Source organism: Myotis daubentonii, chromosome 6 (assembly GCF_963259705.1).
Source record: "Myotis daubentonii chromosome 6, mMyoDau2.1, whole genome shotgun sequence".
Lineage (NCBI taxonomy): Eukaryota > Metazoa > Chordata > Mammalia > Chiroptera > Vespertilionidae > Myotis > Myotis daubentonii.
This window is the reverse complement of record NC_081845.1, coordinates 20025431-20045627: the sequence shown is the minus strand read 5'-3', so window position 1 is coordinate 20045627 and position 20197 is coordinate 20025431. Positions and strand designations below refer to the sequence as shown.

Sequence of the window (20197 nt, the reverse complement as noted above, 5' to 3'; positions counted from 1 at the left end):
CTGCCTGCCACTCCTGGCCATTTAGGATCTCTTGAGGGCAGGGATTTTTGGATGGCTGCCTCTGAGCCCTGTCAATCCGAGGGGAGGATCCTGATTACAGGACTGTTTCCGGGCCAGAACACTCGAAAGATGTTTCCGGCCGTAGAATAATTTCAAGTAGCTAAGTTAAAAATGTCTCTAATGTCTAGGATTTATAAAGCAAAGGTCTTCTAAATTTAGATACTTGTAATTTATAATCAGGCTTAATTATAGTTGCTGATTAGCATTGGCAGCGGTAGTTTACTGCTGTGCTGTAGGGAATAATGGACTTTGTGTTCTTTTGATGCCTGTTTATCATATCTTCTGGAGCTCAGTAAGATAAAGACAGGTTGAGACTACTGGCAGATGAGTCAGTTCCAGTGTGGTAGTGATTCTGGTTTCCTTAGGAAAGGGGAGGTAAAAGGATAGAAGGAAAATGATTATTTTTCCTTTCTGTTTCAGAATGCATGGTTGGCATTGCTTTTTCTCCACAGGTGCTATAGGGTTGTGTTAACAATGACTGATTCAGAAGAATAGCTTATTCTTACCACAGACTTCCAGCACTTATCAGCTACAAAACGAGTCTAGCAGAGACCCAAATCTACTGCATGTCTCTCTATCATGCTGTGCGTGGGGTTGCCCTGACCTGTCTACCCACCTCTGTGGGCTTTTACGTGGGTCCTTGTTCAGGTCACTGGCTTTTGCTTGGGTGCTTTGACATATCTGGTCAACAAATACTAATAAGTGCTTTGCTCTATAGCTGATTCTGATCAAAGGGAATTTAGTTACTGGGACCACGTATCAGTGTAAGAGTGGGTCACCTTTGTAACGATGCTTTCTTATAAACCCATAATTCATTATAATAAAGTTTCAGTGACTATATTATAGCTTTAACACACACAAAGTCTGAGAAATAGTAATTGCTTAATTTTTCTCTTGAAAGGATAAGACTACCTTGCTACAGAGAAAATGTGTAGCGCACTTGTGTGATTGAAATATGGCTCCATGGTGTTTCTTTTGTCAAATAAATATGAGGGTCTCTTAGTTGTCTACTTATTCAATTGAAAGTCTTAACTGGTGTCCTGAGTACTATAGGTCTGGTACTGTGCATAGTTGTTAGTAATTTGTGTTCCAGGCCTCCATTAATGACACAAAATGCTCAGAACAACTCAAAACAAATCTGCTTGGAACTTATAACTGAACCATCATATTTCTTTTGAAGAGATGTTATGAGCAGCCTGCCTTAGTCAAAAGGTTGGATGATTGATATCAAGTCAAGAGACCTGGGTTCAAATGTGAGTCCTGCTGGTTCTCTCTCTCATAAATTACTTAATCTTTATGACTAATCTTTCAGTTTCCTCATTTGTGAAATAGAGGCAAATAGGTGAGGGTTTATTGAGACAATGGAAATGAAATAGCAGAGTGGCATTTAATAAATACATACACTTTTTTTTTCCAACTGGGAGATCTAAAGAATGGGGCCCACTAGCTTTTTGCAAGTTATTATTTCATTCTTATTCATCAATTCATTTCCATTAAATAATACAGCTCCTGGCACTAGTAGGTACATGGCACAAGTATTTGCTGAATGAATCAACGGATGAGCAGCCTAGGACACAACCTCATAGAACAATAGACAAACAAACTGACAATACTGATGTCCTAAGTGATATCTTAGGGCCAGTTTAGTGACTCTCACATTAATTCAGGAAATGGAGAGTGAAGAGAAAATTCCAAAACTATCAAAAGTTAGTTAGGAATTGTCTTTTTATTAATTAATTTAGTTTGCTGTCTCAATTAACGGGACAGGTAAGTGGCCTTGGTGTTGTGAAATGAATGCTTTTATCTGAAATCTGTCAGGCTCCAATATGTCCACGGCTTCATGTGGAACAAAAATCTGAAAGGAAATAGCTGTGTCCTTGCCAAATGATCCAGAGCACATCAGATGGTTTTTAGGACTTCCCTGGGCGTTCCTGTGTATTCCTACAGCACACGGAATCTGGTCCTAACAGAATGGGCCCAGTGAAAATGTGAGATGTGGGTCAACCAGGGAACAATCCATGGCTTTCCAAGAGCCCCCAAACCAAGCCATGGCACAAAATGGGTACAAGGGTGATTTGCAAAGTCCAGGCCTCAGCAGATTCCAATTAAACCATGCCCCATTGCAAGGACTGCTGGGCCACTCTGGAAGGCCCATGAGCCTTCTTAAACTTGAACAAGCATAGAGTAGGGGCTTTCATATTAAAAATGAGAGCTTTGCATTTGAAATCAGTTGTTTGTAAGAGCAATGGGGAGGCAATAACTACTGCAAGGAACTCAACCTTTGTGTTTCCACAAGAGACTGACAACTGGTTCCATTCCTGGAGGAACTGCTCCTCTTGCCTTGTGTTCCCTCTTACCTTTGCAGTCTTCTCTCCCATACCCAGGGCACTTACACCATGGCCTGCTTTTGGTAACACAATCATTTTCAGGTAACATGTTTTTGGTCATATGTTTGGTAGATTGATTGCTATTTTTGGTAATAGAGTCTTTGGGTTGAGACAGTGCTAAGCATATGGTAGTTAAATAAATGTATAAATTATTGATTGAATAAATGACTATATCAGGTATAATTCACATACCTGGCAAATCTTAAAGGAACCAAATTTGTGGCTTTTATGTGAGACTGAAAAAAAATGGTCTCTTTTATTCTATTTCTATATTTCATCCATTCTAAGATGTATATTAGCTTCATTCTGAAATTAGGATGCAACTTAACAATTGATGGTGTTCATAATTTTATTGACAGCATTTTCTCTTGACTAGTGATTTGCAGAATAATGAATGGTAAATCTTTGCTGGGGTCCAATCCCAGCAGGTCCAGGGGTCCCCAAAGGTGTGGACGGAGTCGGTGAATAAGGAATGACACGGAAACAGTGTTCAGTTGATCAGCAGCCTAGCCAGGATCTTTAGCCAGGATCTCCAGCCAAGTTCTGGTGTTTATTGTCTTGTTACATCTGTATTTATGCCAGTTGACTTTAATCCTGTCAATTTCTATTGCAAAGGTTAAGGCATTTCTTATCTCCATTCCAGGGAGTAAAGATTATATAGCTTAAGTGTGATTGTTTGTAGTTAAAGTGATTAACTACCCAACTGGCATTTAGTTAAGGGGTTTTATCCCCTCCCTAACTTCAGGGAAAAATCCCTACCTGGGGAAACAACCTTTCTCGGAGAGGTGACCTTGGTTAAAACACACAGCGCTAAGGGGAACAAACATATTAAGAACAGTATGCCATATACACCAGGTCCCTTGAAACATATGCTGTGCAGATGTTTTTTTCCTGCAGCGACTGTGTCAAGCAGCAAGGATGGACCGGTTTCTGGCAAATCTTATTAATAAGGGACAAGTTTCTTAGATTTGGTAAACTATAATAAGACTAAACTCATCTTAATATGCATATGCTGCTTTATACTCTCAATAGAATAATGGGAAAAGCATGGATTTTGGATCAAAGGAATTTTATTGTGAATCCTGGCTCTGCCTTTTTATTTTCCTTTTTAACCTGAGCACAAAGCTTGCCCTGAATTAATCTTTGGGGTGCAGCATTTCCATCTGTACAATGGGTATAAAGCATTCATATTAGAGTTCTGCTATTTAGATATTCAGTGAACAAATTTAGTGAATGCATTTTCCTTGTTTCTCTCTACCTCCTCTGCCAGCTTATTTATATCTTAGAATAGCCCTGTCTGTTAGAAACATGTAATTTTCATTTCCAGGTTCAGAAACAGAGGTTTAGCTGAATGAATGAGTTAAGAGAGAGCTTTCCGAAGCCTCTGATTTTCCATAATTCCCCATATTCTATTAGGCTTTCTCACAGGTAACTTCAACATAGGTGAGAGCTTAGCAATTTTTTGTTGTTGATTAGATTTCCTTAAGCGGCCTGTGTAACAATTTTACACAATACCTTCATAACAATATTGCACACCACATCCTTTTTGGAAAGGATTTTACCTCTTGCCCTCATCCTGTAAACAAGGAGGCGCCTCTATTTAAAGAAGAGGAAACGGAAGAGGGAAAAGGATATTATCTCACCTGGCCTAACATTTTGGGGAGCAGATGTTTTCCTCATTTCATTGTTCACAGAAAATTGGTTCATGATAGTATAAACCAAATGTTCAAAATGACTATGATCCATAAATTAGTTCATACTATTCTTGTGTTTGGATAGAACAAAACAATGAGGATGGATTGAAGTTAAAGATTGGTACTGAAACCTCAGGGCTTGGTGCAAAACCAAAAGTAACCCTTAGTACTATACTATGCTAGACTGATAGATGGTAGGTATTAGACCTCCAGGCCTTAAACATCCAGAGTGAATCACTGGTAGGTGCAAAGGAAACCACTTTTATATTTTCTCATTTTAGCCTGAAATATTTCAATAACAAGATTTTTTTTTTTTGCCTCAAAATTTCTTTTTTTCTATTTGGTAATCACATTTTTAACTAGGTTGCAAATGGATCAAATAACAAGGAACTAGATGGAATTCAGCAATAAAATATCATCAGGCTTAAATGAAGAGGATATTGGTGCTTGTTTGAAATGTAGTTAGGTTTCTGAGTGGGCCTAGCCTGCTTCCAGACTCTGCCAAGGGCTAGCTGTATGGTAGTGGGCAATACACTGTATGGTAGTGGGCAATGTGCTGATTACTAATTACAGCTTTACAATCCCTGTAGATAAGATGAGAATTGAGAGAGAAAATATTTTAAAGGGCCTAGAACAGTGGTTCTCAACCTTCCTAATGCCGCGACCCTTTAATACAGTTCTTCATGTTGTGGTGACCCCCAACCATAAAATTATTTTCGTTGCTACTTCATAACTGTAATTTTGCTACTGTTATGAATCGTAAGTAATGTAAATATCTGATACGCAGGATATATTTTCATTATTACAAATTGAACATAATTAAAGCATAGTGATTAATCACAAAAACAATATGTAATTATATATTCAATATGTGTTTTCCTATGGTCTTAGGCGACCCCTGTGAAAGGGTCGTTCGACCCCCAAAGGGGTCGCGACCCAGAGGTTCAGAACCGCTGGCCTAGAAGTATCTGAAACTTGATAGGTGCTCAATAAACTCACCTTTCCCATCTTTATTTTCCCCTTCCTTTTTAATCCTTTATTCGTGATTAAAAACTTTTGTCATGTGAAACAGTTTTTTAAATTTGTTATTTATTGATTTTTAGACAGAGAGAGGGAAAGAGGGAGAAACATCGATTTGTTGTCTACTTATTTATGCATTTATTGGTTGAGTCTTTTTTAAAAAATATAGATTTTTATTGATTTCAGAGAGGAAAGGAGAGGGAGAGAGAGATAGAAACATCAATGATGAAGAGAGAATCATTGATTGGTTGCCTTCTGCATGACCCCTACTGGGGATTGAACTATGACCTCCTGGCTCATAAGTGGGCGCTCAACCACTGAGCAACACCGGTTGGGCCATTGGTTGATTCTTGTTTGTGCCCTGACCAGGGATCAAGTGCACAACCTTGGCATATCCGAATGACAGTGTGCTAACCAATTGAGCTACTGAGACAGTTTTGAAGTTTAATGGATCTAAGTAGACTCCCAGTGTGGAAATTAAGCATCCCTGAGGAATGGGTAAGTGCACATTCATGAGGCAGGCACAGGGAAAAACCCTCTGGGCAACTAGTTCTCTACGGGAGAGCGGGCTAGAGGTCCAAAAGATGTAAAGAAAGCTTTCAACATATTTTCTTTATCTACTGCTGTCCTTCTCAGCCCTTTGTAGGTACTCATACAGCATGTTGTCTCAGGCTTTCCTTATCAGAAGTTTGGGACCTTATCAGAGTTTGTCCTCCAAGCATCTTTGCTTTTAAGCATTAGTTAGGCATCTCCATTTATTTAAGTTAGAAGTCATGGGGTAATTATGAGCCCCTCCCTCTTCCATTCTCACTTCCACAAATCTACTAGGTCCCAACGATTCTATTGCTACACTGTCCCTGAGCATTGCCACTGGGCATGCTGCATGGGTTGGGAGAGGAGATGAAGAATGGACAGGTCTGCCACTGCTGGTGTATTTCAGCACCCTCCTCCCTGACAAGCTCTCCTGTAACCCCCTCCTAATGGATTGCTCTTCTCCGCCTTGTTCCTCCCATCTATGCTATTTATAGCCACCATGCTGATCTTTCTTCTAGTAGAGCTGTGTTACTATCTTGCTCAGTAACCTTTCATTATTCCCCACTGCTTCTGAAATACAGAATCAATACTTGCAAGGCACCAGGAAGGCCCTAAACACCTGATACGAATTTATGTATTTTTATGTTGGGTCTCCCGATCCTGGCTCCTGTTCCCCATCATCTTCCTTCCCAGCATCTTGACTGTAAACACACCTGGACTGTGAGCCCACCTGGACTCTGTGGAAGCAGTCAGCAGGAAGCTGCCTTAGCTTCCTTTGTTCTCTCTCCGGTGGAAAGCCCTGCTCTGCCCACCCTAATTCAAGACCTAGTGGGGTGTTATTACTTGGTGTATGTTTACTAGAATTGTCTCTAATTGCAGAATAATACATGTTTAATACAGAAAGCTTAGGGGAAACCATCACACATGCACATTACTTTAGTTGTGCCCTCTTTTTCTTAAAACCTTAAGAGATCTTGGAATTATTTGCCTCATTTTAGTTGTTTCCCTCAGAATTCAATCATTCAATTTTGCATTTATTATAGGATGCTTGATGTTACAAATACAGACGGCCCCTGACTTAGATAAACTCCTGGGGTTGTATCTCACTCATCTATACCTCCCTCAGGTTATCAGTTTGAAGTGAGCCACTGGCTGCAAGATGACACCACACGTGATGTCCGTGGTGAGATTGTGGGCTGTTGGAAAATTATGAGGATTTTTAGAGGCCTGTCCTACTAGTCCCTCAGACAGCAGGCCACTTCTGGTAACCTTTAGATAAGATTTTCTGCTCTTAGGACATTTGAGGATTCTCCACCGGGCTCATTTTGTGCCTCTAGTTAATATTAGGTGGTAGAATGTTAGCGCTATACACACCTTTGAAAAAGTCTTTTTTTAAAAAGTGTTTGATGGTGGCTCTAAGTTTCTTTTATATTCCTCTAATATGTGAATGCTCACAATAGGTTGCATGGAATACTATAAAGGCAGTCTCTCTTGAAAGAAATGAAATCCTAGAGGTCTCTGTCTATTTCAGTTTGTTTTCTCTAAGGGGTATATTCGTGATCTTTGCAAGGTAAGGCAAGTATTACCTTTGAGAGGGGCAGACTGGCTGCAAGGAGAATTCTGATATGTCTCATTTTTGTGACCAAAAATGTGGCTCTACTGCCTTGATTTGAATTATTTATAACTGATAGTGAATAAATTTCCCAGAACATCACAGAGTGTGATTTAAACTCAAAGACTGGGAAGGTTACACTCACCTTCTGGAAAATGTTTAAAACACTACTTCTGTTTAAGAGGAAGACACAATGTGATATAATGTGGATGTGGAAACTCTGACGGAAGAATCTACCTTTGTCCCACCGAGGTGCTTTTTCTTCCTGCTTTTCTTCTCTCTCATGCCAATTTGTAATAAGAGCTATTCTTTATGAATATATCTAGTGTTTGTGAGTATTGATGTGTATATAAAATGTATTGTGATATGCTTGAAGGATGATGCCTGGGAGGCATTTTATTATGTTTATTGCTACATATTAATCCTTACTTACAGAAATATGACATATCTGATAGCAAACATACAATTTCATTATTGGGAAAGGAAAAATATATATCTCACATATTTTTAAAGAAGAATACAACAATGAAATAAAGTTAGTGGGAAGACAAGTTGATAGAAGATAACGTATTTTCTACCTTATGTAGTGGAATTCAAATTTTTTCACTATTTAAGTTGTAGAGACCCTTATGGATTTTTTGGTAGGGGGTAGATAGAAATTTTGAAGGGTGTTTAGGAGTGATTCATAAGAACTACAATAGACATTTTGATTGAGCCAGGGACTGTGTTGAGGCAGTCTCTGTGTTTGAGCAGTTTATACTGCAAGAAAATATTCTGGTGCCAGGATATGACGTTTTCCTCAAATCTTAGAGTCCCGACTCTGTAAACATCTGGCTGACCACCTGTTGCATAAACTTTTTTTTTTTGCATTTGCTGCTGTAAAAAAAAAAAAAAAAAGCCCTTTGTACTAGCTGTAAACTCTGGACAACCTCAACCCTATAATTTTGAGTCTGTTTTCAAATTTTAGAAGGCCAAGATACTCATGATTCTAGCCATGTTCTTTGAGCCTTTGTAACAAAACAGCTAGCCAAATTATTAAATAAGTATCCTGTAGATATTTTCAGAGTATATTTCTGGAGCACAAATAATTTGGGACTAGGATATTATGTAAGGAGGTTTTTCTCAATTAGCGTGAGGCATGGGGCATTTGGGTGACAAGCCTTTATAGTGAAGTCTAGAGCATTGCATTGTGCATCTTTTCTGGAGGCATATTGAGAATTTGTTGAACCTTATGGACTCTGTCTGGCTCAAAAAAATTAGTATAAACAATTATATTTTAAATTTTGAATATAATTTCCTTATTTTACTGGAAATACATTCTTTTACAGAGAAATACATTTTCAATGTAGTAAATAAATTATGAACAATGAAATAAATACGCTATACCCAAAGTAAGTTTTATCAAGTATTTTGGCCCATAACAATAGTATCCCTGTTCCAGGAACCATTCTAAAATATTAGAAAAACAGTCTTTATTTTGGAACAAATAGCCACCTTTTAAAAAAATATATATATTTTTTATTGATTTCAAAGAGGAAGAGAGAGGTCCAGAGAGATAGAAACATCAATGATGAGAGACTCATTGACCAGCTGCCTCCTGCACACTCTACACTGGGATTGAGCCCACAACCCCAGCATGTCCCTTGACCGGGAATTGAACCATGACCTCCTGGTTCATAGGTTGACGCTCAACCATTGAGCCATGCTGGCTGGGCAATAACCACCTTTTTTTTAACCTTTATTTTAAAAATAGAACTATAGCTTCCATTTTCTTGTTTTTCCCAAGTCACAAATCAACTCAGCCCTTACTTTCAGCTTCACCAAGTCTTCTCCAGTTACCCATGGCTTCTCTCACTTGACAAGGAGATCAGCATCCTTTCGTAATCTACTCTACTAGCAGGACAAGGCTTTTGTATTGGGGCAAATCTAAGTATTGATACAATTCTAGGTGTTTTAAATTGAATCTTTACTCATAAGCAAAATACTACATTTCAGAACATGTCTACCTCAGAATGCACTTCACTCTTCCTAACTTTGTGCTTTCAGCTGCAAGTGTTTGCAACATGGGTCCCCTTGTATTCAGCAATGAGTAAAAAGCCAATGAAAAGCATGGGTCATTGCACTTTCTTGCCTTGACTAATTTCCAATAGAGCAGCGGTTCTCAACCTGTGGGTCGCGACCCCTTGTCGTGGAACAACCCTTTCACAGGGGTTGCCTAAGACCATCCTGCATATCAGATATTTACATTATGATTCATAACAGTAGCAACGTTACAGCTATGAAGTAGCAACGAAAATAATTTTATGGTTGGGTCACAACATGAGGAACTGTATTTAAAGGGCCAGAAGGTTGAGAACCACTGCAATAGAGGCTAATTTTGATATAAGAGGTGGATGTACCGTGAAGCTAAATGAAGTTAAACCTTCAGAGTCTTGCTCATGCAAGGTCCTTTCCAAAGTCCTGTACCTATGAAACTCTTTACGCTTCAGAGTCCTTAAACCTACATCTGTCTTTGCCTGATATATTTTTAAAGAGAATGTTTATAATCATAATGGTCAAAATACTTTTATTTCTATCAGCAGAAAGAGTTTTAGATGTGATGGCATAATGATAATGACCTAAATAGTTGTATGTATACTATGCCACACTCCCCTAATAATTTGACATACAAAAAAAAGTTTCAAAGTACCAGGAAAGAAATGAATGTGTTTGTGTCTGAATGTTAATCTCTGTAGCATTGCACTTACATCAATATTTCATTTGGTTAAACACTTTAGATTTGCTGTAGATGACTTTACCTCATTAAATATTCATGTGGATTTTTTTCATAGAGTCAGTTCGAGACAGCTGTAATCTGTAATATTTAAGAACTCGGGCTCAATGGTCATATTAATCCAGGTTTACATGAGCTGGTTCTGCCACCTACTAGCTGGGTGATCTCACATTTCTCATCTATAAAGTGAGCATAATTCTAGTATCTCTCAGGATTGTGTCACTTAAATGAAACATGTACCACGTCTAGCAAAGAGGAAACAGTGAAATGTTAGCTATTATTATTTACTGGTACTAAACTTTTTAACTCTTTAACTGTAAAAAAATATCTTCACTAGATACTTGCTAAGTAGCCTAAATTAGCCTGTGGCAATAGCAGTTATAAATTATTCCAGCATGGCTAGCATTCTCTCCCTGGAGGAGTAGTTAAAAAAAAAATAACTTTGAGAATAATGCAGAATTTTTTAGAGCTGCCGGGAGAGAGGGAAAAGGTTTTTTCCTTGTTGCCCCAGAGGCAGAATTAGGAACAATGATGCAATTTCCAAGAAAGTAGGTTTAGATTCTGTATATGGAATACATTTCAGTCTACAGTTCCTCAGTACAGAATTGGCTTGCTTGCAAGTTTACCAGAATTATTCATAAAAAGCCTTGATAATACATCAGGAAGGGGATACTAGCACACTCCCTCTTCATTGGTCAATGCTACTGTATAAATCCAGGTTTTATCATCCATGTAAAACTTTAACTCCACAGTTGATGATTAATTTATTCAAGTTCTTGCTATAATATATTATTGTAAATTGAGTTTAACTTTGCCAGTTGAAAGGTCAGTTTTCACGTGGCCTCGTGTCCCTCCCTATACAGGCTTTTAGTCACCTTATAGAGTTTGTTTGAATACACATTCTCCTTAATCAATTCCAGTTAAAGTGACAGCAAATGATTAAGTAAAATTTTGATCAATGTGTTGATTACATTGTAATTATGGTACCCTTTAAATATAATTCCATAATATTTAGGTTCCTAAATCAAAATACAAAACCCAGTAATAACCTTTTGATATTGCTAGAGTTTTTTCCAGTATATTTTAATGTGACTGTGAGGTTGTCTGAGGCTGCAGTACTATCTCCACCCTATTTTTAATAACCTATTTGGGTATGTAAATTATGGCTTCCTTCTTCCTGCTTATGTCATCTAGTACACCCCATTTAAAAGGAATGAATGAAATGAATGTTTAAGCTTCTTGCTGTTACTGAATTACTTTGTACAATGTTATATAACAGAAAGTGTTTGGCATTAATGGCCTGGAATATTAATGTTTTCAAGGACATTAGGTTCCTGGTGTTTGTTTATAGTGGTTGTGGGAGGGAGTACTTTTTGAAAGAAATAAAATGTGTCTCTATGAGAAAAGGTAGTGTGGTATAAGGGATGAACTCTAGCTAAATCTTGGTAGCGTTTGAGATGTGAAAAGGAAGAGCTTTTCAAGAAAGCATATTGATAGTAAGGTTTGCTTCCATGATGGTCATAAGAAAATTTGGAAAACCATTTTTAATCTACTTGAGCCTATATGTGAGGCCGTGTACACCAGGGCACAATCCTACTAACTATTTTTAGTAGATAATATCCTCAGACAATAACAACAGGGCTTACTTACTTAGTGGGAGGGAAGGACAAGTGCAGAGAATTTCCATGTACTTGAAAAGTAAATTAGTAGGATTCAAATTCTATGAACTAAGCTCTGTAAATCAATTTATACCACATCTTATTTTTGGCCTCAAAAATTAAAAAGCATGGTTATTGTGAACCCCAAAATTACTTTGAACCTGTAAAAGAGTTACATTTCAATCTGTATATTGTGATGTATTTGTTATTTAAAAAGTGGAGAGAGTATCAATAGGCAAAGATGTAACTTCATCATTTTGGTTAAAACTGGACAGAATCTCCTTTTATGAAGAATTGTCTCATTAGAATTGGTAGTGCTCATGAGGCTATAGTAAAGGAAGAGGAAAAATAGAAGAACAATAAAGGATGAAGACAAAAAGATCCAGGGAAGTAAGGGAAAAATAGGAGTGAGATGGAGGGACAAAGAGAAGAAAAGAGTTTCCAAGTGGTAGAGTGTATGGCCTACCACTGAAAATTATATAAGATAGAGAATTCCTGTAGTTTTGCATTTCAGATCATTAATCATTTTCCACATAAGGACATTAAAAAGGCAGAACTCATACACTCCAATTAGCTTACCTTTTGCCCCTCTTACTATATTTTTCATTTTGCTTGAACTGGTGAACCTATCATCATCATAGGTTCAGACACTGGTATATGCATGGAAACAACTTGTCTAACATTACCAATCTTCATTTTAAAGTTTAGTATACTTTCTAAGGACACATTAAATCCATTTAATTCTTCATCCAGCCAGCCCTCACTGAAGACCTGCTGTGTCAAAGGGTTAAGTTAGATGTGGAAAGGAAGAGAGAAGAATGACAGAGCCCCAGAGGGAATGGTGTTTGACAGATGTGATGGAAAGACTTGTGGGCTAATAGCGAGACCGTTCAGGGGTCTACTCAAGTTTGGACTGGTTCTGTCAGCGATGAGGAGCCAATAAACGTTTTTTAAGCAAGGAGAGACATCACCAAGGCTGTGCTTGGGCGTGATAATGTACAAAATAATTTAGAGGAGAAGGCAAGGAAATGAGCTAAAAGAGCTGTTGTAAGATTATAGCTAAGACTTAATAGGGTGTGCAGGGGCTTGGGCAATTGGGATAGAAAGGAGATGGCATGTAGAGCCTAAGGAGATGAAAATGCAAAGATTCAATTACTAATTATGGAGGGGCAGGAAGGAAGCTATGATAAGCTTTTTTTTAAAGGAAGACTTTTGCAAATAATAGTTCCCCACAGATATGAAAGAAAGGATTAAAAAATAAATGTAAATACTTTAAGCGTGTATAAGTATCTATAAAGTCATTATTTCTCACGATAATTTTAAAGTTTATTTTTTATTGTTGGCATTATTACAGATGTCCCCTTTTTTTCTCCCCACTTCCTCCTTCTACCCAGCCCCTGCCCACCCCAGGCCTTCACCAAACTGTCTCATGATAATTTTAAATAATGAAAAAAGTGTAAATAGTATGTTTATGGAATGATGACTTTGAAAAGTTGTTCATGAGGAATTTTCGATAGATCATAAAGGTCAATAATAACCCCCTTCAACTTAGACTTGTAGGAATATAGAAGAGAGTAGACTACTTTTAGGGGAGAAAGAACAGAAACATGTCTTGGAATTTCATGACTTTTGAACTTGTTTTCCTCATCTATAAGACAAAGAACAGCGTGCTGGTTAAAAAAAAGTGGAATTCAGCCCAGAACTTTGTTCAAACCCAGCTCCTGACACAGAACAATTGTGTTATGGTAGACAAGTTACTTAACCTGTATGTAAGCTACACTTTTGTCATACTTTGCAAAATACAGGTGATATCTCTGATGTAGGGTATGTATTTGACAGAGAGATAAAAATAGAGAGATACAAAGTTACACTGAATACTGGCATAGGGAGCCTCATATGTAGGTGCTAGACAAATGCTAAGTTTTATTTTTATCCTCAGGAATAGCATTCACTTAAGTGTTGGTAGATAGGTCTCTCTCTCTCTCTCTCTCTCTCTCTCTTTCTCTCTCTCTCTCACTGAAAGGTGTTTTGAAACTTGGCATTGACCTTTATGTGAAAGAAGACGACATTGCAGGGCACACAATCATTTTTGTGACATTTTAACCTGACACAAGAGGTGAAGTCTTTCTTGGGACCTGTCATTGCCCGGTTTTGCAGCAGGCCCATTGGTTTCTGCTACGCTGACCGGGAAGGGGTTAAGAAATGCCCTTACTCATGTTACATGAAGCAGCAGAAATTATCAGATGGAAACAGGAATTGGGAAGGGGAAAAGTCTCTGCGGTAGCTCATTGTTTCCTAGCCAAGACGGCTTCTGCTTACAGTGATGAGAGGAGTCTACAGCCTGGCAGTTGAATCAGATTTGAATTTCTCCTGGGTGGTGGCAACAAGTAATCCTCCACCCCTATATCTCTTAACTCAAGCATTCACACTGGAATGGCCCCGGGCTGAAACAATACTGAGTCACAGCCCTTCCCATTGGACAGCCGGGCAGCCCCAGGGGCGAGGCCCCGCCCCTCCCGTGTGAATCGCTGGCTTCGGGAGGAGGAGCTGGCCGATGCTAATGAACGGAGTTGCCAGGCGAGCCAGGAACTTCACTCCCCTTCTCAGTGTCAGGATCGCAGAAATTATGCCCCTTCTCTCACCATGAGCTGGCTCTCCAGTTCCCAGGGAGTCGTGCTCACTGCCTACCACCACAGCAGCAAGGATCGGGCCGTGGGGGAGAGCCATGGCCCGGGAGGGGAGGAAGCCACCTCCAGGTAAGCCCTGGCATTTGAAAGCCAGAGAACAAAACAAAAAACCGCTCACCTGCTCCAGGACAGAAGTGACAGGGTAGTGGGCGCGGGGACGGAGGAAGGACTCCGCATGCGGAACCTGGCCGCCTGCAGCTGCAGAAGTGTTTGGCGGGGGTTTCATGGACTCTGCATCTATCTCATCTAGTCCAAGTCGGAAACCCCTCACATAATTGCTGGGAAAGCCGGGGTGGGAGGGCTGAGGCTTCGGCTGTCAGACTTGTTGCTTAGCAGGTGCATTTGCAAATGCTGAAAGATCAAATGACTATATTTGAAACACTTCCTATGAGGTGGAATTCTTGAATGGGCTCAAGGCTCAGCGCTGGAACTGTTAGTTGGGAAAGTGTGCCAACAGCAGGGGGGGTGTTCACTGTACAAGCTGTTGTTGTTAGAGTCTTTTTTTTTTCTTCTTCTTCTTCTTCTCTCTCTCCTTTGCTGAAAGCAAACTTCTTAGGCAAAAAGCCCAAGACACTGCCTGGGGCGGTGTGTCTCATATTCTTTTGTGTATGTGGATTTGGGTGTGTGCGTGTGTGGGGGCGGGGGCTTTCAAAAAAGAGTTTTTGTGGGAAGATAGTACAGTGAGGCCAGAGAAACGTGGTTAATGTTAAATCACTTTATAGGTGGAAAGGGCAAATGTTCCACAGACCACTGAGGTGCGGAGTACCTTTCTCTCTATCTGTGTACTTTGTTCTGTTTTCAAGGACTTTTTTTTTTTCCTTCTTTCCCTTAATGACCTTCTCACTATCCGAATATTTTCACCTCAGCCTTAGATAGAAATTGTAAATATTAGCCTGACGCTTGCAAAAAGCAAATGCTAACCTGATTGTGTAAAACACTAAAGTAGTTGTCAGTAAGCATGTTTCCTCCATGACGTTCAATGTGATAATAAAACCTCCTTTGTTCTTATGTGACTGACTTGTGCTTATGCCTTAAGCTGAAATAATGCCTTCTTTCATTTGTTTTAAAATCCCCAAATGGGGGCGGGGGGGGGGGGGTAGAGGAGGGGAGTTCAAATCAAATGAATGGCTGGCTGCTATGTTCTGCCTGAGGTACCCAGGCTGACCAGAACTTTTCTTCTGTAGCAACCACAGTATGTGTCCCATTGAGAATGAATTCATTTCCAAAGACATGAGGGACCTGCCTCCTGGGCCTTAGGCATATTTCCATTTTATTTGCTGTTGCTTTAAGTATTTTCTGTGAGATCATAAAGTGTTTTCATCTCTCTTTTGTGGAGCAGTGATGTGACCTCTCAGCAGTAAGCAGTCTGTGACACCAGCCCCATACCTTTCATAACTTGGAGTCCACATGACAGTCAAAATTGCCAGAATGTGCAAGCTTGGCATATTTTCCTGGGACATTCTCCTCTGGGTGGCCTGAGGAGCTGAGCTGCCTCTTGGATCTTTACTGTGAGAGTGGAAGGAACCTTAGGGAAGTGAGGCCAGACTTCTTATTTTCACCTTGAGGACGCCAACCCCCAGGAATGGATTTGGTTGTCGCATGGTCTGTGGGTCTAGGCCTTTGCCTGGGGCTGCATATCCAGTTCTGGAGGCTTTATCCTGTGTTGGTAGTTCTGCAGCCTGTTGTGGGTTGAGAGAACATAAGAGAGGAACAGACCGTTCTCAGCCTATGCTAAAGCAGAATCTGGAGGCACTGAGGTGGCAGGCTGGGCACTGCTCACGCAGTGGGTGCTCCTGCTGGCTGCTATATTGCTTGTGCATACTGACCCCAAATTCTCACCACCGAATTCGAGTCCTAGGGACAGTTATGTCCCAGGAGAAGATGGGAGCTCTGATTTGACCGCTGGGAGGAAAGGCAGGGAGGAGAGAAGAGAGCCAGTCCCTAGTAGCTTTTCCCCTTAAGCATGGAATAGTTTATCAGATAAGCTTAGTGTTACTTTGGGAGGTACCCTGTTTAGCCTGGAAGGGTTGAGATAGTGCAAGTGGGTGGGAGGGGGTGGGTGGAGGGAGGAGTGATTTGAGGGTGGATGGGCTCAGAATTTAACTTGCTGAAGATGGCGGGGGAAGGAATGCGTAGGACTTCGTTCGGTTCTGGCTCTGTTGGTCAGCCCGTGGGAAGCGGCTCAGAGATACAGAGTTGATGGTTGATGCCTATTTTAAAAAGCTCTTCAAAAGGCCAAACCAAACCCAAACAAATAAAACTCTTAAAAAGAGGAAAAAGTTAGATTCTGTCCTCTGACCCCCCCTCTCCCTACCCCTACCCTCACCCCCACTACCACCTATTGAAAAGTTGCTGGAGGGAGTGCAGAAATCTAACTTGGCTAATTGCAAGATTTTGTCTCCAAAATAATATGAGCTTTGATGAGTTACTTAATCAAACTTTTAGTTTAGTAAGATGAACTCATGTATATGCTATTTGAAAGGTGGAAAGGACTATGTGTATGATTAAGGATATTTATAGAAAGTGATTGATTTTTAACCTTACCTTACCAAGCCCTATTTTATTTGATCTTTGGAAAAGCTGCGATAGTAGGGAATTAATCTTTTTGTAAGTTACCTGTGCATCTAAAATTCCCTCTATTGCATTATCCCTCTCAATCAGGAAACATTCATTAGACGCCAGGAAAAGAATTTCTCCTACTCTTAGGGCTTCTCAAATATTTACTGAATCCTGTTTTCAATTTTGGGGGGGGGTCATATTTTCTCCTTAAAACATTAGGATTTAAATAAATATGCTAATATTAGTTGTTCTGACTTGTACACAGTCAAATGTTTACAAAGGAAACCACTTTATGAGTAGCTATATTTATAAGATTTTATTTACCTGTTGATTTTCAAGCAGATTTCTTTTTATTTATTATTATTTTTAAAAATATTTGGGGATGGAGGTTGTAGAAACCACTTTATTTTTATTTATTTATTTGTTAATCATCACCTGAGGCTATTTTCTGCATTGATTTTCAGAGAGAGTGGAAGGGAGGGGGAAAGACAGAGAGAGGAGAGAGATCATCGATGTATCTCTCACATTGACTGTTCTCCTCTCTCACCCCCTGTCCTCCCATGAGGAAGACTGAGCTTGCAGTCGAGGCACTTGCCCTTGACCGGAATTGAACCTGAAACCCTTCAGTCCAAGGGCCTGATGTTCCAACCACTGAGCAAACCCGGCCAGGGCTCAAGCAGATTTCTTTATGTTTATCTTTGCAAAGCAGTTTTTCCAAGAATAGTGCATTTTGTCTATTCTTACTGCTCTCCCTTGACTTTCCTGTCTTTTTAAGAAAAACTATTTTGTTTGCTTAGTATCCGTTTTAGCTAATATTTTTGATAAATATTGACCTAAAAGATATTTTCCTTCTTATTGGACTTAACTCTAGTTGATATCTGAGGTTTTTAAAGAATGTCTTTTATGAATAAATGTATAGCATTCGTGATGCAGGGTCTTGTTTTGTTGACCACAAGTGCCACTGGTTCTGAATAAGCAGAACCAAGAGGCACTATGTCATCGTGATGTAGATCCTGAAACTCTGGGCTCTGGGGCCAACGTGCCTGGGTTCACATCTCTGCTCCGCCCCTCGTTAGCAGTGTGGTCTTGGAGAAGTGTTAACTCTCTGCTTGTAAGTTGAACTTCATAACAGCTCTCCCTTCATTGGGAGGATTAAGGGGATGATCCATGCAAAGCCCACAAAACAGTGCCTGGTTCATAGCTAGCTGCTTCTGTCCTTAACACCACGTAAAGGAAAGGAAGGAAATGATTGAGCCTTGCACCATATAACATAAATATTATGTTACATTTTCATAAATGTTTTGTCATGTGTTAAAAAATATGGCTGTAATCCATGTGCTTAACTAAAAATGGCATAACTGAAAACTAACCATCATGTTAAAGTTCAGTCCTTGGAGTTTGAAAGACCTTGGAAGTGTCCTTTTGAACCAGAGCCACATTTACAAGTTGAACTAATGTTAGCAGGCCTGCCTTAGGGCATGGGTGGGCCACACTGAGGCCTGCAACCTTGACTTTTAGGACAAGATGGAATGTGGGTGGGTCCTCTTTTGGCAGCCTCCATGGTTCCCTCCTTTAAGAACTACCATCGCCTACAGGCCAAATGGAAGTCGACTGCCATCTTCATATACTTAGCTTTAGTTCTTGACTTTGTAAGGCTTACCTATTTCTGGGTTCTAACAACTTACTGAGTAAGCATAACCATTTGGTCACTCAGTCATTCCATATGTAATTACTGAGCTCTTACTGTGTGTCAGACAGTTGTCTAGGAGCTGGGAATGCAATGAAAATGAACACCTGGGTTGGGAGAGGAGGTTACGCAGTGGAAAATGAAGACCTGAGCAGGTGAGCCTTGCCGATATATGGGGGTAAGAGTTAGGGAAAGAGCTTTTAATGTTGCTTTAAGTGAGATGGGAAGCCAGTGAGTGGGGAGGGTTTTGAACATGGGGAAACAGAGCACATTTTGGCTTTAAAAGGTCCCTCTGGCTGTTTTGTTGAATGTAGTCTGTAGAAGAAGAGACACTACTCAGGAGGGTAAGGTGATGGTTTGTTGGGCCAAGGTTTTAGTTGTTTAAGTAGTGGAGGTGGTGAGCATGAAATATTTTGGAGGTAGAGCCTGTAGGATTTCCTGATGTTTGTGGTATATGAGCAAATGAGACTAAAGACTGTTGCAAGGTTTGGCCTAGGCAACTCCATTGATTTAGATCGGGAAGACTCCCAGAGTGAAGGGAGGTAGACAGGGCAAGATCTGAAGCTCAGTTTTGGACATGCAACTCAGAAACATCTTGAGAGAAGCTTTAAGGAAAAGGTATTGTCGTTCTTGATGAGTCAAAGTTTTTGCACAAATTCACAGCATTAAAAATCCCCAGCTATGTGCTAAAGTATGAGTAGAGTTTTTTCCTTCTGAATTTGTGTTTTATCTGAAATTATGAATATTTTTGGTGAAGGAAGGGATGGTTATAACTTTTTACAATGCAATATGGAAGTTACATGTCTTCTTATTTTTTTTTAACCTTAGAATTTAGGGCATGTTTTCTCATTCTAATTTTGTAGGATTTGGTGACCAAAACATTTTTAACCTACCTATGGATTACTGTTTTCTGAATCAACCTACTCCTCTACTTCATGACATGGGAGCGCTTTTATAGAAACATACTTTCTCTATCATATAGTTTAGTGAAGCCTTATCTATACTTTTCTCTTGAACTGTGAAAAGACACACCCAGTATTCCAAATGGGCAGGTCTTACCTTTACTTACTTATGTTATTTGAATTTTAACGGCCCTCATCTGTGAGCGCCTTGTGATTTTTGTGGGCCTGTTTAAAGCTATCTTAATGTAAAGAACTTATGTTATCTTTATACCTCTCATATGCAAGGATTCATAAATCTCAAGACACGTCTCACCCAAAAACAGTGCTGCAAACTTTGCCTTGTACCCATGGCCACTTCTTTCTTTGTTCACCTGCACTGTAATCTCTCTCTTTTCTAAGTGGGGCTTGTGCTATTTAAAGGTTTATGTTTGTTCTTTTTATGTTTTAAGTTCTTAGTATTTATCAGGCTTTTAAGAATATGCAGCAAAATGAACTCATAAAAATGAATGCATTTAATGATGTACAATTGATTGCTATTGGATTAGATGGCATTTAGGCTTAAATAGTTTTTAATAATTGGACCAGCAAAATGATTTTTTCCCCTCTTATTTTTAACTAGAGGCT

The 20197-nt window shown here is 39.6% G+C and overlaps 1 protein-coding gene across 2 annotated transcripts in view; it reads left to right on the top strand.

Annotated features, from left to right (window-relative positions):
* The window catches only part of ARHGAP18 (Rho GTPase activating protein 18), a 169122-nt gene that overhangs the window by 29172 nt on the left and 119753 nt on the right, over nucleotides 1–20197 (top strand). Inside the window, exon 1 of one of the 2 annotated variants that reach the window (XM_059700295.1) lies at nucleotides 14291–14494. The exons of the other annotated variant lie outside the window; for it this stretch is intronic. Coding sequence (XP_059556278.1) covers nucleotides 14382–14494 — 113 coding nt within the window. The 5' untranslated portion in view covers nucleotides 14291–14381. Of the gene's footprint in view, nucleotides 1–14290; nucleotides 14495–20197 lie in introns of those variants that run through there. 2 annotated transcript variants of the gene reach the window in all.